Source organism: Rhincodon typus, chromosome 2 (genome assembly GCF_021869965.1).
Source record: "Rhincodon typus isolate 14 chromosome 2, sRhiTyp1.1, whole genome shotgun sequence".
In the NCBI taxonomy this organism is placed as follows: domain Eukaryota; kingdom Metazoa; phylum Chordata; class Chondrichthyes; order Orectolobiformes; family Rhincodontidae; genus Rhincodon; species Rhincodon typus.
This window is the reverse complement of record NC_063333.1, coordinates 111,690,114-111,715,218: the sequence shown is the minus strand read 5'-3', so window position 1 is coordinate 111,715,218 and position 25,105 is coordinate 111,690,114. Positions and strand designations below refer to the sequence as shown.

At 43.1% G+C, this 25,105-nt stretch overlaps 2 protein-coding genes across 2 annotated transcripts in view; both read right to left on the bottom strand.

Moving 5' to 3' along the window:
• Positions 1-25,105, bottom strand: part of LOC109927112 (glial cells missing transcription factor 2) — a 1,179,481-nt gene that overhangs the window by 680,218 nt on the left and 474,158 nt on the right. The gene's annotated exons all lie outside the window — the stretch shown is intronic.
• The window catches only part of LOC125486561 (serine/threonine-protein kinase MAK-like), a 221,916-nt gene that overhangs the window by 28,196 nt on the left and 168,615 nt on the right, over positions 1-25,105 (bottom strand). The window contains 1 exon segment of the mRNA XM_048614462.1: positions 3,069-3,170. Within this exon segment, the coding sequence (XP_048470419.1) occupies positions 3,069-3,170 (102 nt within the window).

The following is a 25,105-nucleotide window of genomic DNA, read 5'->3' as shown; positions in this document are numbered from 1 at the left end:
CTTGTACACAAAGTTGGTGGGGGAGGGAAAGAGCTGTCCTTTACGAAGCTGGACATGAGCCATGCCTACCTGCAGTACCCTTACAGACGGGAATTTGTCATAGTAACAGATCACAAACCCCTGCTAGGGCTACCGAAGGAAAACAAGGCGGTGCCACTAGCTTCTGATAGAATTCAGCGGGGGGGGCCTTGCTCTCATCGCGTACAAGTACAAGCTAGAACACTGTCCAGGAAGCAAAGTGGCTAATGCGGATGTGCTGAGCCACCTCCTCCTGTCAGATACTCCACTGTGGTGCCTCCCCTCGAAGAGTCCGTTCTGGTTTTAAATTTCCTGGAGACAGTTCCTGTCACTGCAGACAATATCCAATTGTGGACACAGGAAGATCCTGTCCTAATGAAACTAAAACTGGTAATGGGAGGAAACAGAAGGGCCATCGCAACCAGGACTGAAACCTTTCTGCACTGGCAAGACCAGATCACCGTAGAGAACGGCATATTACTTTGAGGAGCAAGTGTGATTGTCCCAAGTGAAGATCGCCACCAGATACTGGCTGAAGCCCACGGGGGTCATCCAGGGGTTTCCAGGGTGAAGATACTAGTAAGAAGCTATGTCTGGGGGCCAGGATTAGATGCCGACATAGCTGCATTGGTGGGCCAGTGCCCGGAGTGCAAACAAGGACAAAAATTGCCATCAGTGGAGGCACCACATTTGTGGGAATGGCCAGGTTAACCCTGGACTCGGTTACATGTTGATTATGCCAGTCCTTTGGTGGGCTCAATATTCTGGATGTCCATTCAAAGTGGTTGTACATGCATAAACTCCGTTTGGCAAACTCAGGGACAACCATTGAGAAACTGCAAGCATCGTTCGCTATACACAGACTCCCGGAAGTATTGGTCACTGAAAATGGAACATCATTTACCTGCAGGGAATTTCACTATTTCCTGAAGTTGAATGGCGTCTGGCACACAATATCATCCATACCATCCATCATCCAGTCCAAACATTGAAGGCAGGCTTAAAGAAGCAGCCTACAGCATCACTCAATACCAAACTGTCCTTGTTCCTGTTTGATTATAGGACCACATAGCTCCAGCAGAGTTGCTGATTGGGAGAAGACTCTGCACCAGGTTAAATCTGATAATCCATGATCTAAGGTGGCGGGGAGAGAGGGTGAAATGGCAGCAGGAACGTCAACGTCAGCCACTCTCTAAGCGAGAGAGACAATTCAACTTGGGGTGATGTAGTTTGGTACTGAAACCATGGAAATAGCCATGTATCGATATGAGGCAAGGTGAATTCAAGGTCAGGTCCCGTGACTTACAAAGTTCGGCTAGGTGAACAAACATGTGGGCCACCTGAAAGCTGATAATTCGCAAAGTGGGCAGGAACAAAATATACCTGGCCCCTCAGAACAGCCAAAAGGCCTGTCAGAAACCACAGGTTCTCCCCCTCCGTTTAGTGCTGAGGAAACTTTGGAGTGTGAGATGAAGGCAGCCTCCATACTATTGCTGCTGGAAGAAGAGAAGGAAATCCTCCTGCGATGTTCTGGACACAATAGATGGACTGCAGTCCGGTACATGCCGCCCGTATCAGAGTTCGAATCAGAGGAACTGGACCTGGAGCGAAAACATTGCAAAAAAATGCTGCAAGAGAAAGACCAGGCTTACATCCCCAGACTTAGTTGGGGAGGGATGTAGTGATGCAACCAGGTGGAACTTGTTTACTTTGAGGTCCTTGATTGGGGTTGTTAACCTGGGCCAATCATGAAGCTCTGGCCGACCAACATAAACAGGATTTCGAATCTGGGGACTGACTCCGAGCAGCTGGCTACAGCCAGTGCACTGTGCACAAGTAAATAAAGGGTGACTTGATGACGGGATACCAGCCTCTGTACAATTATTTCAACTCCAGTCAGTGGAGAATATTCTTGCACATTCACATTGACTCAATTTTGCTACAACACAGTTAAATATTGCCTTGCTTTCATGAGCACTTACTCTCACCTTACGTCTGGAATTCAACCTTCTTATCAATTTTAGATAAATAAGGCCTGGTGATGTGTAGGCCTGGTGGGACTCAATTTAAGTGTCAGTGAGCTGATTATTGCTTTGTAAGTCCTGCTTGACAGCATTGTTAATGACAATTCCACTATTTTGCTGAAGATCAAGAAAAGGCTGCTGCGTATTAAATGGCCACATTGAACTTGTCCTGCTCTTTTATGGGCAGGAAATTCCTGGGCAAGCTTCCACATTCTCAGGTAGGTGCTAGGGTTAAGATATTCTGGAACAGCTTGGTTAGGTGCATGGCTAGTTCTGGTGCTCAAATCTTAAGCACTACTGCCAGAAAATTGTAATAGTCCATTATTTTTTACAATGCCCAGTTCATTCGTTCAGTCATTTATCACATGGAGTGAATCCAATTTTCTGAAGATTGCCATAGGTGATGCTAGGGACCTCTTGTGGAGGCCAAGACGATTATCCACTTTGCATTTTTGGCTGAAGATGGTTGTCTTTCCCTCTGATGTGCTTGGATCCCCAATCATACATTCTGGAGCCTCCTCCTGCTCTTATTTTGTTAATTGGCACCACATTCACAACTTTATGTTGTGGGTCTGAAGAATTTTGATTAGATTCTTTGGTTGTGATATCACTTAGCTTTTGCTATTGTATGCTGCTTCTGCCTCTTGGCATGCAAATAGTCAGTCCTGTTGCTTTTTTGTTTAGGCGTCCTGGTGATAAGTTAAGTATGTTTTTCTGTACTCTTCCTTGAACCGAGTTCTTCTGACAACATCTGACCATTTGATGCAGAATTTTTTTTGATACAGCAAGATGCTACATTCTGCAGGATCTGTTCAAAATGGATGGCGGGATGCTTTCGAATAGAAATTGGGTGAATATTTGATGGGGAAAAATTTGCAATGGCACAGATTTTGGGACCAATTGGTTTTCTTTTTCAAAATTCAATGCAGGCACAGTGGATTGAAATACTTCCTTCTGTGCTATATCATTTTACAATCATCAATATTAATTTCAAATAAATAACTAATGTGCTGCAATCTTGCCTACCTGCATGAACCCTTCCAATAGAAAATTCTCCACCGATAATTCCATGTGCTTTGCAGGTATCTTTATTGCTTGCTATAACTGATGTATTCTTGGGATGCACTCCTGAAAAAAAACAAATTAATAATTTATTTATAATACAAGAAGGAATGCGGTTTCTTCTTAAAAGCTTTGTAGAGCCATACAGATCTACATTGTGTTCACATTAGTCCAAAATAACCACCTAACTTCAAATCCCACTTTCCAGCACTTGGCCCATAGTCTTGTATGCCTTGGTAGCACAAGTGCACAACTAAATACTTCTTAAATATTTTGAGATTTCTCTCCACTCTTACAGCAGTGAATTCCAGATTCCCACTGCCCTCTGGGTGAAACAGTTTTTCCTCACATCTCCTCTAAACCTTCTGCCTCTTAACTTAAATCTATGTCTCCTTGACATTGATTCCTCCATCAAAGGAAAAGTCTCTTCATGTCTATGCTATTTGTGCCCCTCATAATTATCTACGTATCAATCACGTTCCTTCTCAATCTCCTCTGCTGTCCTCAATCTGTCCAATCTCTCTTCATAACTGAAACTCTCCAGCCCAGTAAATATCCTGTTAAATTTCATCTGCATCCTCTCCAGTGCTATCAATCCCTCCTATAAAGTAGATTCCCAAAGTACACACAATACTCTAATTGTGGCCTTACCAATGTTCCAGCGTAACCTCTCTACTCTTAAACTCTATGCCTCAATTAATGAAAGCAAGAATTCCATATGCCTTCTTAACCATCTTATCCAAATGGCCTGATGACTTAAGGGGCTGGTGTACATGTACACCAAGGTTCATCTGATCCTCGGTGCTTCCCTGAGTCCTAGCATTCATCATATATTCCCTTGCTTTATTTGTCCTGGCCAAATTCATCACCTCACTTTAATCCAAATTGAATTCCATTTGCCACTGATCAGCCCATCTGAACAGCTATATCCTCTTGTAGTCTAAGGCTATCCTTCTCACTATTTAGCAAATTTAGTGACAAACCCTTCTACATTCAAGACTAAAACATTTATATAAACCACAAACAGCAAGGACCCTAAAACTGACTCCTCTGGGACCCCAGATTTCCAGTTGACAAAACACTCCTCAACCATTGCCCTCTGCTTCCACTCAGTCAATTGTGGATCCACTTTGGCAATTTCCTTGGATTCCATAGGCTTTTATCTTTGCTATTGTCTCCCATGAGGGATCTAATCAAAAGACTTGCTGAAGTCCAAGTAGATTACATCAAATGCATTGATCTCATCTACACACATTGTCATCTGTTCAAAAAATTCAATCAAGTTGGTCAGACATGATCTCCTCTTAACAAAACTCTTCTTGAATAATCTCTGCTTCTTCAAATGCAGATTAATTTTGTCCTTCGGAATTGCTTTCAATCGTTTCCCCACCACTAAGGTTAAATAACTGGTCTGTAGTTTCCAGGTTTATCATTTGCTCCCTTCTGGAATAATAGAGTATCACATTGGCTATACTCCAGTCTGGCACCTCCCCTGTGGCCAGTCAGGAGTTGAAAATTTCTGCAAATGCCTGTGCTATTTCTTCCTAGAGAAAATTTCTATGAAAAATATGATTGTTTCAAACTGAATATTTTCTGATTTTGTTGGTGTCAAAGTGCATATTAGAATGCTAGTTGAGGGAACTGCATACAGTACTTGTTAGCGTCGCTAAAATGTGGAGCTGGAGGAGCACAGCAGGTCAGACAGCATCTGAGGAACACGAAAGTCGATGTTTCGGGTCTGGACCCTTCATCAGGACAGGGGAGGGAGAAGTGAACTTAGAAATAAGTGGGGGGTGTGGGGCTAGGGGTAGGTAGGTGGGATAGTAATAGGTGGATACCCACCCCCAGCCTCATCCCATGTCCAGCCCCCTACTCATCCCCACCTCCTTACCTGACACAACCTGTCCATCTTCCTTCTAACTTATCTGCTTCACCCTTCCCACTGACCAATCTCTACAACCCCCTACCTGCATCTATCTCCCCAGTCCTGATGAAGAATCCAGACCCAAAACATTGACTTTCCTATTTCTCAGATGCTAAATGACCTGCTGTGTTCCTCCAGCTCCACATTTTATCTATTTCCAGCATCAGCAGTCCTTCCTATCTCCTACACTACTTAGTATGCAACTTGCAAAATTTTCCAGCCTTCAATTTAAGCTGATGGGTTGGGTTAGGACATGTTTCTGATTTGTGGGAGTTTAGAAAAGGCACCATTTGTTACCATTGTTATAGGGAGTATATTAAATTGATGTTCCTTGTTTTACACTTGCAGCTGGTGCTAGTTGTATGGTTCTTTGGCTAGATGCATCGGCAAAGGGCACAATATTCTTACTGGCAGTCTTTGCAATTCTACAAGTGGAGGTACTTTATGGCTACAACAAGTGGTTGAAGTATTTTCACAATTAAACTAGTGCCGCCATACTTTGAATAACGGCTGAACATATGATAGAACACGCACTAAAGTGTTCAACATTAGCTTGAAGGCCCTACTGGAAGAAGTGCAAGGGAAAAAGCATGGAATAGGAGCCCATTCAGAAATATACTCTAAAGGACACTAGAAGAGGTAGTTGGAAAAGTCAATGGCTGCAGTTTTGCCCACTCAATATTAATGCAAATAAGGCAGTTGTTCAAAGGTTTTAGGTGCATGACTTTACCTTACAAGTGGCATATCCTGCTATTTGGACTAGTAATCTCATCCATTGCTCAATTCATCACACTCTCATTATTAACCTATCATCAAGCTCTATGAATCAGGACTTAATCAGGACCACTCATATGGTTTACCTTATCCTCAAACAGTTATCATAATTACAAACCTCATGCTTACAAACACAACTTGCAAACACATACCCTGACAGCTATTCAAACATACCAGCTACTAAATTCACAGATTGAATTGTTGGAAGAGAAAATATCAAGCATGTCTGCATGTATTAATACTTGTGGAGGAGACCTTTGTGTCCATCATCAGAAGGCTATCACTGAAGCCATGGTCAGAACATTGTTTGAGGGATTGATAAAAGTGATAAACACGTAGAGTGTAGGAACCAGCTGACACAACTTTGGTGGTTGCAACTTAGGCCTGAGATGAGGAGAAATATTTTTACTCAGAGGATTGTGAACCTTTGGAATTCTCTACCACAGAGAAATGTGAAGACAAAGTCTTTGAGTAACCAACACAGAGAATGCTGGTGAAACCCAGCAGGTCTGGCAGCACTTGTGGAGGCAGAAACAAAGTTAACATTTCAAGTCCAGTGTGACTCTTTTTCAGAACTTTTTAATCTTGTGTTCTGAGTCATAGCAGTCAGAAGGAGGTTGATCAGTGAAAACACCCAAATACCTGATGCCCTGGAAAGCCTGTGTCAATGTCAAGGAGCATAGAGGAGTCAAACACCAGCTTGGAATACATTTTATGTAGAGATTGGTGCACAACCTTTCCAATGTGGAAAGGATGGAGACTTTCTTCAGCACACCTATGGAATCCAGTATGATGCATCATCACATTACCATTTCTCAGCTTCCACTGCAGAGCAATCAGCTTTCAAAGGCTTCCATGCTATTTCAGACTATTGCCATCATGGTTCTGGATACCATTGTTCAAAGAGGCTTCCAGAGCAAGATAGTAGCCCAACAATCTGTTCTCCAACAGATTATGATTGTGGAGTCTCCTCAGGACAATGACAATGGCTTCACAATTTTCTCTATTATGCTAACAGCACTAATTCTCCCACCGCTGCCACATTGCGTGCATCCTATCTGTTGCCTATCAGCTAACCGGTCCAGACTGCTACAGTCCAGGCTGAGATTGTGAAATATGAATGACAAGTTTCCAGGCCTAATATTGCTTAAGGTGACCAAGTATCTTGCAGAAATACTCGGACATAAAGACACATAAGATTATAAGAAATAAGAAAAGGCCACTTGAGCCTGCTTCATCATTCAATAGGATTATGCCTGACCTGATATTCCTCATGGTCACTTTCCTATCTTTTTCCCGTAACCCAGGATTCCTCCACTGATCAAGGATATATCTAACTCAAATGTACGCAAGGATTCTCCCACACAACTCTCTGTGGCAAGGAGTTCCAAAGACACAAAACTCTCAAAGAAAATTTCTCCTCATCCCAGGCTTATATTGGCACCGCTTTATTCTGAGACTGTGCCGTCTGGTCCTATACTCTTCCATGAGGGGTAACATCCTTTCACCATTTACTCTGTCAAGCCCTTGAAGAATCCTGCATATTTCAAAGACATCACCCCTCATTCTTCTAAACAAACAGAAGACAAAAAAGATAATTAGCCTATTTTATGAATTGGATTTATGCATTGAAGCATTTTATTGATCTGTTGTTGTAAAGAGGATGATAAGATTGTCAGTGATAGGAGAAAGGACAAGTTGCTGGTCTGTATTAGAGACACTGTTATTGAATATTTTTAGGAATGAGTTAGTTAGATACTTGATTGACAAGGGAGTCAAAGATCATCAGAGATAGGCAAGAAGGTGGAGTTGAGACGACAATTAGATCAGCCATGATCTTATAGAATGGTAGAGAACATTCAAGAGGATAATCGGCCAACTTGTGTTCTCAATCCGCAAGCTTGTAAGATTATGGAATTGTTGGTAAATGAGAGTTATGGATGAGGTTACTGGTATTGTTATCATTATTTGATAACAGAATTTATTCAAAAATCATGAATAGCCAATTCATAGAGTGCTCTTATTTACATGTCATGTAAATCTCCCTCAAAACTAATAAAGGTATCTAAGGCAGATGCATCTGTTTAACAATTACAGTGAATACAAAAACTATAGTTCAAACACAGGAGCAGGCACGACTTATTTAACTCCTCAAATGATTTATGCCATTCAACTTGATCATGGCTGATTTGCACTGTAATTTCAAGAACAAGCCTTTGTTCTATATATTTGAATGCACTGAAATCTAACAAAGATCTATATATTCCATCCTTGAATTTTCAGCTGAGCCAAAACAGAATCAGTTGCAGAGTACTTTGTTTGAGGAAGTGATTCTGATTTCATCCTTAAATACCCAGTCCTAGGCCTCAATCTTACCCTGCACAAGATTTTAATTTTTCTTGGACTTCCTGTTTGATCTCTTCACTTGAGAAAGGATGTACTGGTACTGGAGGGGGTTCAAAGGAGATTCACTAGGTTGATTTTGGAGTTGAGCTGGTTGGCTAATGATGAGAGATTTGAGTTGACTGGGACTATGCTCACTGGAATTTAGAAGAATGATGGGGAATCTTATAGAAACATATAATATTATGAAGGCAATAGATAACATAGAAGCAGGGAGGTTGTTTCCACTGGCAGGTGAAATTAGAACTAGGGGCCATAAAATAAGGGGGCAGTAGATTTAGTACTGAGTTGAGGAGGAACTTCTTCACCCAAAGGGTTATGAATCTGTGTAACTTCCTGTCCAGTGAAGCAGTTGAGGCTACCTCACTGAATGTTTTTAAGATAGATTTTTGAACAGCAAAGGAATTAAGGATGGGGTGAGTGGGCACGTGAGTGGAGCTGAGCCCACAAAAAGATCAGTCATGATATAATTCAATGGCAGTGCAGGCTTGATGGGCTGGATGGCCTACTTCTGTTCCCATTTCTTATGTTTTTTATGTTCTTATGGACTCTAGGGAGATCCCAGAAGACTGAAGAATTGCCTAAATGATGGTCTTGCTCAAAAAGGTTGTATGGCTAATGCTGGCAATTAGAGCAGTTAGTTTAACTTCAATAGTGAGGAAACATTTTGGAAACAATTATTTCAGATAGAATCAGTATTGACATGGAAAAAATGGTGGGATGATTGGGAAGATTCAGCATGGAGTTATAAAGGAGAAATTTTGTTTAACTAATTTGTTGGAGGTATTTTGAAGTGGTAACAGAATAGATTGATAGAAGTAATGTTTATGATGTGGTGACACAGATTTCCAGAAGACATTTGATACAATGCCTTGTAATAGACTTGTAAGGAAAGTTACAGGCCACGGTACTTAGCCTGGCCGAGGTTTTGCGCAAACTGAAGAGTTGGAGTCCAGACCGAATCTTGTTAAAGACAGGGTTTGCAACCCCTGATACACCCGCGTCGGTGTTAATCTCCATGAAAACCGGGTGACCATTTAACCTGATATTAACTTTAATTGGCTCTGATTTGGATGTTGCTAGGTAATTTAACTGTCTCACTCTTATTGCCACTGAAATAACTGCACAGAGGTCAATATGCTGTCACCAAGTCATGCTTTATTTACATGTGCACAGTACACAGGCTGTGATCAACTAGCCCAGAGTCAGTCCCTAAAGGCAAGAGACTCTCTGAAGCCCCTCTTTATATCTGTCATTCAGGGCTCCCTGATTGGCCAAGGTTGACAACCCCAATCAAGGATCTCATTGTTAATGAGATCTACCTAGTTCCAATCACTACAAGATCCTAAAAAGTTGCTGAATGAAAAAGGTTTTCTACATGTAGGCATTGCTTCTTCTGTCAATTCCTTGAATCTGTGCCATCAGCTTCCTTCTGCAAATGGCAGCAGTTTCTCTATGTTTACTCTGTCCAGATCCCTTATCATTTTGATACCTGCAAATTTCCTTTCAATCTTCCGTTTTGGAAGGTGAACAGCTCAATGTTCTCCATTTTTCAAAGTATGTGCGGGAGTGTAAAATTTCTTCTGGACTCATGTAAGAGACAAAATGGTAATAATGAAATGTCTCATTCAGAAGATCAAAACAGCATTTTTTTTTTCTGTTTTGATTATCTGGAGTAATTTATCAGGGTGTAATTCGATCTTTTTTGGGTTTTATGTAGGTTATGGTAAAAGGGAAATGTAGATGACACTTGCATATATCAAGTCCTCTTGGAAATTATTGTGTCCTTGTCTATGTTATTTTTGAGATAACTGAATTTGATAGTCAGGCCACTATCCAAATTATCTAGATTATACCTAGAGGAGAAGCAATGGCTTAACGGTCTTTTGAAAAGATCATGTGAGTCAAGAATGTAAGGCATGATAAGCAATACCAAATAGAGCATATGGATTAACCCCAGGTGAGTTAATGACAGGAAGGGCAATTCACAATTGCCATGGGACCTTGTGACTATTACGAAGAAATGGAACACTTTGTATAAAAGAGAATTAAACAGTTTGTGAGAAAGTTCTGCAAGCAGCTGCACAGACCTTCATTCTAGAAGTTAGTGATCAGTAGATCTTACACTATATGAAAGTATAGGCAGGAACAACCCAGGGTAGGAGATCGGATAATAGTGAAGGTGATACCCACAAAAACAGGTTTTGTCCCTAAGAGGCTCAGACCTGATGAGATAATAATGTTTAGTGATACTATCACATTTGTAGGCATTAAAGGAAGAGATCACTGGAAGCATTGGTCACAGTTGAAAAATGTTACTGTATTTCAGGAATGAGACTTAAGTATTGTCTTAGGATGGCTCTCACTGTGTACAATCATAACATGTGCTTGAATCTCTTGGTGGCCTTTTCTATGGGGTTCAAAGAGCTCAACAATTTATTCTTCTTCCTATGGTTGTGTGAGGGTTCAGCCACTACCTTTTAAGATGTGGACATTGTCTTGGGGGCAGTGCAGGAAGGGGAGTGACCACATCACTACATGCAAATGCAATTTGAATGGTGAGAGGCTTTATTTCAGTTGGAATGAACTGTCTGTCTCCCAACATGTACCTATCAGTATTGAATAGCAATCCATTTCAGACTCAACACCACAAAGTTTCTTTGGCCAATATGACTCAATAAAGGCTAATGAGAAAAAAACTTATCAATTGTATCTAGTACGACACTAATAATGCAAAAAAAGAGAATTTAAGACTTTTATGTGCTCAATTTAGCATGCATGCTTTTTGGCCTCGTGCTCCAACTACCCCAATAATTTAGGATGATGGATGAGTTGGACTGAGAGGTCTGTATCCATGCTGTATAACTCTTCCACTCTACAGCTGGCCTGGCAGAATGTTCTTGAGCCTCCCTGGGCCTTTGAGGGTCTTAGGTATTAACAGTGTGGGGTACATCACTGAGACAAATCAGCAGGGGCACTTGTAGAGTGGGAGTGTTGGGAGCATGAATACTATCATCCTGACTAAGGACTGCAGATCATACTTTACAATTGTCTTTGCTATTACCCTGGGTTGGTGCCGTAACAATCCAAGTGGAACATGGATTAATGGACTGCTATAAAGTATATATCCTGTTCAGCATGAACATCAGCAATCAAAATGGTAGCTGTCTGTGCCTGGGTGGCATCAGTATGAACCTACATGCCAGTAGCAGGGATCTCATGACCTCTACCTGAGCTTTTATTGTAGCACTGAGACAGTGAGAGGCTCCCTCCCATGTTGTAGTGAAAGCAAACTCAGCAGCTAATAAATATTTTGTTATGGAGTGATCTGGCAGTCTTATCATAGTGCCCACCACTTCTATGGTAGATGTAAATTTTATGTGCTATTCTAAGGAACCAGATTCCTCCATGCTCCTAGCCAGTGACTAGGCTATCTACCAGAATAAAACAAAGAATAGTGAATACTGGGGATATGAAACAAAAACAGAAAGTGTTGGAGAAACTCAGCATATCTGCCAGATGTGGAGAGAAATATTTTGTCAACATTTTGAATCCAGTGAGCCTTTGTCAGAACTGAAAGCAGTAGAAAATGGTGGTATTTATGCTGAAGACAGGGTTTGGGGTTGGTGGAGTGAGGTGGAGGGGAGGGGATAGAAGGGTGTGAGATGAATAGAGGGGAGACAGTGTGCAGAGATGGAGAGAGAAAAGGGAAGTAGACAAAGATTGCCAGAAGTATGATATACTGAATAGGTGATAATGGGAAATATGAATAATTGAAAATGGGTTGGCTATGCTGGGAGCAATCCATATATAACAGGACTTATGATGGGGGTGGTTAATGAACATGGAGGAAATGCTCTGAAACTGTTAAACTCTATGTTGACTCCTCAGGGATGCTAGGAACCTAGGCAGAAGATAAGACATTGTTTCTCCAGCTTGTTCTGACATTTGCTGGAGCATTGCGGCAAGCCGGAGACAGAAATGATGGCATGGGAACATGGTTGTGCACTGCAGTGGCAGGCAACTGGAAACTTGGGTCATTCTTACAGATAGGATGTCATAGCTATTACAGAAACTTGGTTGAGAGAAGGCAGGAGTGGCAGTTCAACATTCCAGGGTTTAGATATTTCAAGTGTGATAGAAAGGGATGTAAAAGAGTTGGGGGAATTGCATTATTGATTAAGGAGAATTTCACAGCTGCACTAAGAGAGGACATCTTGAACGGAGCATTCAGTGAAGCCATATGGGTAGAACTCAGAAGTAAGAAAGCTCCAATCACTGTGATCAGGTTATACTATGGGCATCCCAATGGACAGGAGATAGAGGAACAGATCAAGGAAAGACATCAAAACAATAGGGCTGTTGTAATGGGTGATTTTAATTCCCCCAATACTGTCTGGGACTGCCTAGTGCTGAGGCATAGATGGGGTAGAATTTGGTAGGTGCAGCCAGGAGGGTTTTCGAAGCAATATACAGATAGTCCAACTGGGGAAACAGCTGTAATAGATCTTGTATCGGGGAATGAGCTTGGCTAGATGAGTTTCAGTGGGGAGCATTTTGGGACAGTGATTATAATTCTGTAAGTTTTAAGGTAGTTATGGATAAGGATAAGATATATGACAATCTTTTAAAGGTTAGTTGATCAGAGTTCAGGACCAGCATGTTTCTGAGAGGATGAAAGATAAGGATGGCAAAATTCAGGAACCCTGGATGATAAGAGATATCAAAAGTTTAATCAAAATAAGAAAGGAAGCGTATGTAAGGTTTAAGAAACTGAAATCAGACAAGGCCCTTGAGCAATATAAAGGAAGCAAGAAAGAACTTAAACAAGGAATTAGGACGGCTAAAAGGGACCATGAAATGTTCTAGGCAAGTTAGTTTAAGGAGAATCTCAAGACATTTTATATGCATATTAGATGCAAGAGGGTGGCTAGGGAAAGGATAGGTCTACTCGAGGACAAAGGAGGGAATTTATGCGTAGGAAGGTTAAGGAAGGTTCCTAATAAGCACTTTGCATCAGTATTCACTAAGGAGGAGGATATGGAAGATGGCAAGATTAGGGAGGGGTACGTTGATTCTAGGGCATGACGAGGAAGTGATAAAGATGATTAATGAGGGTAGAGCAGTGGATGTAGTCTACATGGATTTTACTAAAGCATTTCACAAGGTCTTTCATGATAGGCTGGTCTATAAGATTAAGTCACATGGATCCACGATGAATTCGTAAGTTGGATACAAAATTGGCTTGATCCTAGAAAACAGAGGGTAGTTGTGGAGGGCTGTTTTTCTGATTGGAGGTCTGTGATCTCCTGCAATGATCAGTGCAGGAACCTCTGTTGTTTCTAATACAAATAAATGATTTGTATGAAAATGTAGGTGATCTGATTAATAATTTGCATATCACTCAAAAATTGTCGGAATTGTCAATTATGAGGAAGGTTGTCAAAGGATACAGCAAATTATAGATTAGTTGGAAAGCTGGATAGAGAAATGGCAAATGGAGCTTAATTTGCACAAGTGTGAGGCGTTTTGGAAGAAAGTATACAGTAAAGCAGGGCCCTTATGAGCACTGACATACAGAGGGATCAGTTGTACAAGTCCATAGCTCCCTGAAAATATCAACACATATAGATAAGATGGTAAAGAAGATGTACAGCATGTTTTCCTTCATAGGATGTTCAGCATAAAAGTTAGCAAGCCATGTAACAGCTGTATAAAACTCTAGTTAGGCCACGTTTGGAGCAATGTGTTCAGTTTTGGTTACCACACTATAGGAAAGATATGAAGGTTTTGGAAAGGGTGCAAAAGTGTTGCATGGATTGGAGTGAATTAGCAGAGAGGTTTGACAAATTTGGATTGTTTTTGCTAGAGTATCGGAAGTTGAGGAGCAACTTAATAAAAGTGTATAAAATTATGAGAGGCATAGGTAGGAAGGATAGTCAATCTTTTTCCCAGGGTGGTCATGTCATATACTAGGAAGCATAGATTTAAGGTGAGAGAGTAAAAGTTCAAAGGAGATGTGCATAGATTGCTTTTTACACTGAGGGCAGTAGTTGCACGGAACACACTGCATGGGAGGTGGTAGAAGCAGATTCACACGGGCGGCACAGTGGCTCTGTGGCCCAGGGGCCCAGGTTCGATCCCTCCTTGGGCAACTGTCTGTGTGGAGTTTGCACATTCTCCCTGTGTCTGTGTGGGTTTCTTCTGGGTGCTCTGGTTTCCTCCCATAATCCAAAGATGTGCAGACTAGGTGGATTGGCTATGCTAAATTACCCATACTGTTCAGGGATGTGTAGATTAGGTCGGTTTGAGGGATAGGTCTGGGTGGGATGCTCTGAGGGCTGGTGTGGACTTGTTAGGCCAAAGGGCCTGTTTCCACACTGTAGGGATTCTATGAATTAGTAATGTTAAATGTTACTCATATAGATGAACAGACAGAGAATGGATGATACAGACTATTAGCAGGCATATGAAATAAGTTTAGAATGGTATCATGTTTGGCACAGGCATGGTACGCTGAAGAGCTTGTTTCTGTGTTATACTGTTCTGAAGTGCAGAGGTATTTAGCACAGCCAACCCATTTTGAATTGTTTACAGCTCCCATTATCATCTATTTAGCACTTACTACTATCAGCAATCTCTGTGTCTGCTTTCTCTCTTCCTTTCGAGGCACCACCTTCATCTATTCATCTGCCCCTGCCACATTCACACCCACACACACACCCACACATCATCAGCATAAATACCACCATTTTCCAGCTGCTTTCAGTTCAAATGAAGGATCACTGGACTTGAAATGTCAACTCTATTTTCTCTCAACAGATGCCACTAGACCTGCTGAGTTTCTTCTGTATTTTGTTTATGGCTATCTACCATGCCTCTAATGTTGAATTGAATTCTAATCAGATATTTATGTGCCGTTGGGGTCTAAAATATTTGCAAATCAGGATCCCATCTGGAAGAGCCAATCAGAGGCTGAGCAGTTCTTCAGTACCAGGTTCCATCAGCCTTGTTGTAGCCATTGGGGAAGTACTGGAAATAGGCAACCCAAAGACAGGCACCAAGAGAAATGATAAGATTGAATAGTTAAGTATTGTGTTTATCATCAGAAGTGACACAGGGAGAAGATGGTATGAAATGGCTGGTTTGTGATGTATTTTACTTCCTGATTTAGGCCTAGAAAATACTGTGATAGTTTGTAACAGAAGACTGAAAACTGGCCAAGTGTGGTGCAATGGTGGTCTCAGAATTGTCTTCAGGGGAACCAAAGTCTGATGAGTTTCTCATGGAGGATGTAATGATGTGCTGGGGACTTCCTTCCTTCTCTTCTTCCTGAGGTGGTTGATGAAGCACTGGTGGCAATGGCAGCATTTAATGGCAGGGATTCCTAATAATTGATAGGGAGCACACAAGGCAATGGCATATGTAGCCAACTGCATCCAGTGAAGCTTGCAATGTGTGAGAAACCTATTGGTGTCTTATTCTACCTCACACTGTCAATAAGGAATGAAGCATAGTTGCTCTCCTGATATGGAACACCTCCGGCAGCTCCGACATATTAATGGCCTTTGAATTAGGATGCCAACTACTGTCATCCCCTAGAGGATGGCAAAGAGAATTCACTGAGGAGTATTCTGGGAGAAGTTAAGACAGTCACTGTGACCAATCAGCGAAGTGAGAAAGAAACAGTTGGAAAGCACCAGCAATGATGTGATAGACCCTTTCTAGATCTGGACCAGCAAAAGGCAGGTCAAGGTAACCCTGAGGGCAGACGCTGATGAGAACATCCTCCACACACCGTCCAGCTTTGAGATTGGGGGGCGGGGGGTAGCCAAGGATATTTGCGGGGCAATCCAGAGAATCAGTCGAACCTACGAAATGTCAGGGCACATGGCAGTGGAGTGCAAGGTGAACCTGAGCAGGAACTGCACGAAGGAGGGGCACCTGACGAAATACGACAATAGGCAAAGAACTTCAACCTGTGTGGGGATGCAGGTTACCTGTATAAGGCATGCCCAAGACAGAGGACTACATACGCTCAGATAGCAAGTGGTGGCAACATGACCTGAGACCCCCAAGTGCCACCTTTTAGTAGAAAAGAAATGAAGTGAGGATCACACAGAAGGAGGGACAGGCTGGAGAGGAGAGACAAGAAGCCAGCACAGTGACACAGCAACAGACACAACCTCCACCTGAGAAGCCAGAGTGCCTGGAGAAGGAGGTGACGAGGGAGTTGGGAGAGTGGAAAATGGTGAAGAAAAACCTTTAAGGAAAACCACGCTAACCCGCCACAGGGAAGAAGCAGCTGCACAATGGTCATAGCAGCAACTCCTCTGACGAACAGGGCGTACGGAGAGCAGGCCATCAACAGAAAAGGAGGATAAAGACCATCAGGGAGAAGGAGGTCGATGTCACAGAGGATATCTGGGAGGTGAACAGCCAGCAAGCCTCACTCCGTGCCTCGGAAGCCTCTAAGATAATTTTCTGGTCCAGGGTCCACTCTGTGGAGCAGAATGAGATGCGCTTGCATTTTTTCTTCCAGAAAGTGCACAAGGAGAGCTCTGTGCTCAACAGCCTGAAGGAGGAAGATGGCTCAGTAACAGAAAATCTTTTTATGCCAGACTGTATGATATGAAGCCCACTGACAGCATGGTCGTCGTTCCTGTCCTCTATCACAGGGGTCTTAGATGACAGCATGCGAGAGAGGCTAGACCAGCTATCTCTGTACGAGCTGACAAAGGCCCTTGTGCCCTTTGAAAATAATAAAACACCCGGAAGCGATGGCCTACTGGCCAAGTCGTATTTGGTTCTGTGGGACTTGATTGACCTGGGCCTACTGGAGGTGTACTACAGTATGCTTCTGGCAGGTACCATGAGCGAATCCATGAGGTAAGGTATCATTACTCTCATCTACAAGCAGAAGGGGAGAGGGATAAAATTAGAAATTGGGAACCAATTTCACTGTTGAATGTGGATTAAAAAATCCTCTGTAAGGTCATTGCCAACCAGGTGAGGTCTGTTCTGGGTTCGGTGCTTCAGCCCGACCAAAGTGTGTTGTACCACACAGGAAAATCTCCTTGCGGTACTCAGGGTTATGATTGCCTACATGCAGGACAGGGGGGCAGACATTTGTCTCATCAGTCTGGACCAGGAGAAGGCTTTGACAGGATATCACACACGTACACGAGTGAAATACTCTCCAAAATGGGCTTTGGGGAGGTTTTCTGCAATTGGATCCGAATGCTCTACACCAACGTCAGTCTCAGTCAACGGGTGGGAATCCGAAAGCTTCCCAATCGGAAGGGAGCCAGTCAGGGCTGCTCACTCTCTCCTGCCTTGTTTGTGTGCTGCATAGGGTCTTTTGCCGAGTCCATCAGAAAGGATGCGAATTTGAGAGGAGAGACTATTCCAGGCAGCGGAGGCCAGCAGGTTTTAAGGCCCCCTTGTACATGGATGACATCTCCGTTTTCTGCTCAGATCCACTGTCAATGCACAGACTCAAGAGCATCTGCGAACAGTTTGAAATGGCCTCAGGAGCCAAGATAAATCGAGGCAACAGGAGGCCATATACTTTGGGAACTGGGCGGACTGATCCTTTAGCTCCTTCACCATCAGGTCAGATTACCTAAAGTTGCTAGGTATTTGGTTCAGAGGGGCTGCAGCGTGTGCCAAAACTTGGCAGTCACCAAAGTCAGGCAGAAACTAGGCAGATGGGAGCACCGGTCCCTCTCCATTGTAGGTGACAACCTGGTCTTTAGGTGTAAGGTTTGCTCAGTGTTGCTGTACGTTATGCAGATCTGGCCTATTTCATGAACCAGAGCCGCTGCAGTCAACCAAGCCATCTTTTATTTCATTTGGATGTCAAAAATGGACCGAGTCCGAGGGACATTATGTATTAAGACCTGGACAAAGTTGGGGAAGAATATACCCAATGCTACCGTCACCCTGATGGGCACCTTTATGTGTGGCTGCATCAAGCTGTGCATAGACCCTCGGTACACAAACACCAAGTGTCATTACTTACTAAGGTTCTACCTGGTGCCAGTGTTGCAAAGGATAGGCTTGGCCTCATTGCCACAAGACGTTTCAAGTAGTTGGACCATCCCGTATCACCTATCCCTTGTGGAGAAATTTGTGAAGCAAAAGACTTCTGACCACAAGTCCATCAGGCACTGTTCAGCAAGTAGCGTCCTCAAAACCCTTCAGGAAAAGAACAGGGTGGATCTTGTCGAGTGGTTCCCTGACCAGACTTTCAAAATCATTTTGTAGAATGCCTCATCACCTGGACTTTCCAACAAGCACCAGGACTTGGCTGGTGGTGAGAAGGGCTGTGTCTGTGAGATTGCTTATAGATTATGGAATCCCTACAGTGTGGAATCAGGCCCTTTGGCCCAAATAGCCCACATCGACCCTTGGAGCATCCCACCCAGACCCATCCCCCTATAACCCACCTGAGCTTCACATCTCTGAGCACTATGGGCAATTTAGCATGGCCAATCCATCTAACCTGCACATCTTTGGATTGTGTAAGGAAACCGGAGTACCCGGAAGAAACCCACGCAGACACGGGGAGAATGTGCAAACTCCACACAGACAGTTGCCCTTGGGTGGAATTGAACCTGGGTCCCTGGCGCTGTGAGGTAGCAGTGCTAACCACTGAGCCAACGTGCATGCCTGGGCTCTCTGCATCACCACATGCTGCCCTCGAAGTGGCTGCAGAGAGGAGTCTGTCACACACGTCCTTCTGGAACGTGCCTATGCAAAGGGAGTCTGGAGAGGAATACAGTGGGTTTTTTTTTTGTCGAGGTTCATCCTGAGCAGCTCCGTGACACAGGATTCTGTGCTCTACGGTCTGTGCCCCGGAACACACAGGGAGATAAACATCAAATGCACCTGGAGGACAATCAACTCTGGAAAGATGCTCTTTGGTCTGCCTGAAACTTGTTGGTCTTCCAGAACAAAAAGTTGATCCCAACTGAGTATTGCAGACTGGGACATTCAGACTGGTCCAGGATTATATGCTGAGGGACGTACTAAAGCTTAGGGCAGCTGCTGCCAAGGAGCAGTGGGGGAGGACGTCTGTGTAAGGTCCTTCTGCCAAAGCATAATAAGGTCCATTCAGTAATCGGACCCTCCCAATGCCTCTGCTAAATGCCAAGAGTTTAATTGTAAATATAGAGAAAGCCAAACCCCAATGTTTGTTTTCTTCTCTGTATGTAAATACAGTACTGGTCTGAATGACTTCATTAATTGTATATGTACATAAAGATTTCCTTCTATGAATAAAGTATATTTTTGCAATAAAAAAGAAAATTCTGGAAGAAGTTGCCTCAGTCATCATGACCAATCAGCAGAGTGAGGTAGAACCCACCCCCCGCCAAACCAGGTAATACGCAGCAGGAACAGCATCTAATAGAGGACAGAAGAGAGACATCGTTGAGGAGTATTCTGGGAGAAGTCAGGTCTTCCTGCCAAACGTAAATGGGGTCCATTCAGTTATCGGATTCTCCTAGTGCCTCAATTATATGTAAATTTTATGTATAAAGAGAGATCTTTGGTTTTTTGGATAGACTCAAAGTCTAACATTTTATGAAACTGTACAGAACTGAACTGCTTTTGTGACCATGTATATATGCAAAGAGATTTTTTATGAATAAAGTACATTTTTGAAATAAAAAAATCTGGGAGAAGTTGGCTCAGTCACCATGACTGATCAGTGGAGTGGGGCAGAACCTGGTGTCAAGGAACGGTAAGCCCCAAACTTTATATTACTGTAATGTTCCATCCTTCCCTCCTCCTTTTATCAAAAAAAGAGGACAGAGAGATTGAGATGGGCTGTTAGGAAGTTTGTTGTAGCCGACAGGGTATTTGGTCTGTTCGTAAAGATTGTGTTGTAATTGATGTACCCAGTTAGTGCTGCTAATTGGTGTAAGTGCGGCCTTAGTTGAATATTGGGCTTCAGTGAGTAAAGTGAGCAAAGTAAAATTCTTTTATCTTTCTTAGTGTAAAGGGGAAGAGATGGCAGTTAGGGCAGTGGTGTGCTCCTACTGCCGGACGTGGGAGATCAGGGAGCAGTCTAGTGTCCCTGATGACAACATCTGCAGGAAGTGTGACCGGCTGCAGCTCCTCGCAGACCATGTTGTTCGGTTGGAGCAGCAGTTAGACATACTGAGGAGCGCACAGGGGCAGAGAATGTGATAGACACTAGTTACAGGGAGGTAGTAACATCACAGGTTAGGTCAGGTAGATAGGTGACTGCCAGGAGAGGCAGGAGTGCAGGTGTCTCCTGTGGTTATTCCTCTCTCTGACATGTATACCATTTTGGATATTATTGCAGGGGTAGCCTCTCAGGGAAGTATAACTGCAGCAGCACGCTTGTAGCACCACAACTGACTCTGCTGAAGAACAGGGTCCGGCAAGACCCAAGCGAGTGATAATGGTAGGAGACGTGCTAGTTAGGGGCATAGACAGGTGTTTCCGGGGCTGCGTTCAAGACTCCACAATGGTGTGTTGCCTCCCTGGTGCCAGGGTCAAGCACGTCTCTGAGCGGTTGCACAAAATTCTTAAGGGGGATGGCGAACAGCCAGAGGTTATTGTGCATATTGATACCAATGTGCACTCCTGTGGAGTGAGTACAGGGAGTCAGGAAAGAGATTGAAAAGTAGCACCTCAAGGGTGATAATTTCTGGGTTACCACCAGTGCCACATGCTTGTGAGGCAAGGAATGGAGAGATAGATGAATGTGTGGCTAAGGAGCTGGTGCAGGGACAGGGTTTCAGGTTCTTGGATCATTGGGACTTCTGAGGCAGGGGTGACCTGTACGGTGGTTGCACCTAAACTGGAGGGGAACCAATATCCTCACGGGGAGGTTCATTAATGCTACATGGGAGCATTTAAATTGGAGTGGCAGTGGTTTGGGAACCAGAGCAGCAGGTCAGCAAGTGGAGGGATTGAGGGAAGGTGCATGTTAGGACCAGTAAATTATAAAGAAAGGTCAGGCAGAGACAGGTAAATGAACACAATCATACTAATGGGGTGAAGTGTGTTTATTTCAACTCGAAGAATATTATAGGTAAGGCAGATGAGCCTAGAGTCTGGATCAGTACATGGGACAATGATGTTCTGGCATTACTGAGATTAGGTTGAGAGAGGGACAAGACTGGCTGCTCAATGTTCCAGGGTTTTGTTGTTTTAGACGAGGTAGAGAGGAAGATAAAAGGAGGTGGAGGAGTTGCTTTACTAATCAGGGAGAATGTTACAATTGCACTCAGAGAGGACATACCAGAGGGTTCATCCACGGAGGCAATATAGGTAAAGCTCAAAAATAAGATGGGTGCAATCACTCTGATAAGATTACACTAAATGATCCCTAATAGCCACCTCTTGAGGAACAAACATGTAGGCAGATTATGGAAAGATGCAATAAAAACAGAGTTGTCATAGTTGGTGACTTTAGCTTCTCAAATATTGACTGATACTCCCTTACAGCAAGGGGCTTAGATGGGGCAGAATTCATAACATGAATCCAAGGGGGCTTATTGAAACAGTATGTGAATAGTCCAACTAGAGGAAGGGCCATACTGGACCTTGTACTGGTTAAAGAGCTTGGCCAGGTAACTGACACTTCAGTGGGGAGAGCATTTTGGAAACAGTGATTACAACTCCTTAAGTTTTAAAATAGCTATGAATAAGAATAAGTCAGGACCTTGTGGCAAGGTACTAAATTGGGGGAGTATTATCAGTATTATGGGGCAGCACAGTGGCTCAGTGATTAGCACTGCTGCCTTATAACACCAGGAACCCGGGTTCAATTCCACCCTTGGGCGACTGTCTGTGTGGAGTTTGCACATTCTCCCCATGTCTGCGTGGGTTTCCTCCCAGCGCTCCAGTTTCCTCCCACAGTCCAAAGATGTGCAGGCTAGGTGAATTGGCCATGCTAAATTGTCCATTGTGCACAGGGATGTGTAGATTAGGTGGGTTATAAGGGGATGGGTCTGGGTGGGATGCTCCAAGGGTTGGTGTGGGCTTGTTGGGCCAAAGGTCCTCTTTCCACACTGTAGGGATTCTATGATTCTACTCTTTAGTATTAGGCATGAGCTAGGGTGTGTTAATTAGGAGGAGCTGTTATCATCTTAAGTCCACATTTGACATGTAGGAATTGTTTAAAGTCTGCTGATTAGAATTAGTACCAATTTGCTCATTTACCTGTCTCTGCCTGTCCTTTCTTTCTGATTTACTGGTCCTAACATGTTCCAGTAAGGAAGAAGACAAGGATGGCAAGGTAAGGGACCCTTGGATAACAAGGGAGGGCGTGAATTTAGTGAAGAGGAAAAAAGAAGCATATTAAAGTTTGGAAAGCTATAATCGGACAGGGCCCATGAGGAATACAAAGAAAACAGGAAATGACTCAAGCAGGGAATCAGGAAAGCAAGAAGGAACCACGAAATTATCTTGGCATGTATGGTTAAAGAGATACCCAAGGCATTCTATACACACATTAAAAACAATAGGATAACTAGGATCAAGGTAGGACCACTTAAGAATAAAGGAGGGAATATGTGTTTGGAGGCAGAGGATGTGGGTGAGATCCTAAATGAGTACTTTATGTCAGTATTCACCCAGGAGAAGGATATGGAGGATAGTGAGATTTGTATAGAACATGCTAATATGCTAAGGCATTTTGAGATCAAGAAAGAAGTGGCGTTGGGTCACTTGAAGTGCATTTGGGTGGCTAAGTCCCCAGGGCCTGATGGCATCCACCCCAGGTTATTAGAAAAGGCAAGAGATTGCTGGGGCCCTGACCAAAATCTTTGTATCCTTTCTAGCCACTGGAGAGGCCCCTGAGGACTGGCTAGTAGCTAATGTTGTTCATATGTTCAAGACAGGAGGTAGGGATAATCCAGGAAACTATAAAATGGTATCACATCAGTGGTTGTGAAGTTATTGGAGAGAATTCTTAAGAATAGGATTCACATGCATTTGGAAAAGCATGGCCTAATTAGGGACAGTCAGCATGGCTTTGTGTGGAACAGGTCATGTTTTACTAACTTGATTGAATTTTGAGGAGGTGACGAAGGTGATCAATGAGGATACAGCAGTGGATGTTGTCTACATGGATTTTAGTAAGGCTTTTAGTAACGGTGTTCTGCAGGGATCTGTACTGGGACCTCTGCTGTTTGTTTTACATATATAAATGACTTAGATGAAAATGTAGATGGGCGAGTTATTAAGTTTGCAGACAGCACAAAGATCGATGGAGTTGTGGATAGCATAGAAAGTTGCCAAAGAATACAGTGGGATATACAGCAGTTGCAGATACGGGTGGACAAATGGCAGATGGAGTTTAATCCATATAAGAGTGAGGTGCTGCACTTTGGGAGATCAAATGTTAAGGAAAAGTATGCAGTTAATGAGAGGAGCCTGAACAGCATTGATGTACAGAAGGATCTTGGGGTTCAAATCTGTAGCTTCCTGAAAGTGGCCACGCAAGTAGGTAGGGTGGGAAAGGAGGCATATGAGGAAGGGTAATACCCAAAATGTTGACTTCTCCTTTCCTCCAGATGCTGCCAAGTTTGCTGTGTTCTTCCAACCTCCTGTTTGTCTACCTTGGACTCCAGCATGTTTAAGTTTTTTGACTCTAATATGACATGCTTGCCTTTATTATTTGGGGAATTGAGTACAAGAGTCAGGATCTCATGTTGCAGCTTTATAAGGCTTTGGTTAGGTCACATCTAGAGTATTGCATTCAATTCTGATCGCCACATTACAAGAAGGATGTGGAGGCTTTGGAGGCGGTGCAGAAGAGGTTTACAAGCATATTGGCTGGATTTGAGGGAATGAGCTATCAGAAATGGTTAGAAAAACCCAGGTTGTTTTCTTTGGAACAGTCGAAGCTGAGGGGAGACTTGATGGAAGTCTATAAAATTATGAGATACGTAGATAGGGTTGACTGTCAGAATCTTTTTCTCAGATTTGAAATATTTAAAACTAGGGGGCATGCATTTAACAGGGAAGGGGGAAAGTTGAAAGGAGATGTGAGGGACAAGTTCTTTTTTTAACAGAGAGTGGTAGGAGTCTGGAACGTGCTGCCGGGGTGGTGAGGGAGGCAGATACAATAGGGGCATTTAAGAGATTTTTAGATAAGCACATGAATATGCAAGGAATGAAGGAATATGGACCAAGTGCAGACAGAAGGGATTAGTTTAATTTGGCATCATGTTTGGCACATTATGGGCCGAAGGACCCGTTCCTGTGCTGTGCAGTTCTATGTTCTATGTCATTTTGAGAAGCTCAGGGTAGAAAATTTAAGGCTCACAGTTGCCTTGACTGCCACAAACCATGCTTTCCACATAATTGTCAGCCATTGGTGCTCATTAAAATTAATGTAGGTGGACTGTTTCCTGAACACCCATTTTGGGCTATTGCCTCCTGTTCAGTGGCCATATTCTGCTCTCTTACAAAGCTGCTGCTCATGAGCAGTTCCTTGTTATTCCACATCCCAGTCTTCCACACCCAAAAGTATCATTGCAGCCAAGTTATTTCTGCAGTATCTAATAACATCCAATAAATGAAAATTTTGCCCTTTGGAGGACGTAAAATTTCAAGCACAATAAAACACACCTTAAGAACTGTCAGAAGTTAACCAGCAGCCTGAAATGACAAATCAGCAACAAACTTGTATTTATTTTTAACGTAGCTGGTGTGAGGATTTATTCCTGCCTGTTAGCACCACATCCTGCTGGGTTAATAAATTATATGACACATTGTGTATTGGGGCATGCCAAAATTGTGAATGAACTTTTCAAAGGGCTCAGGATTTTAACTCAAATATTCTCTTCAACTCTTTACATAATTTTCGTTGGTGGTCCTGATACCAATGGACTTATGGATACTAATATGG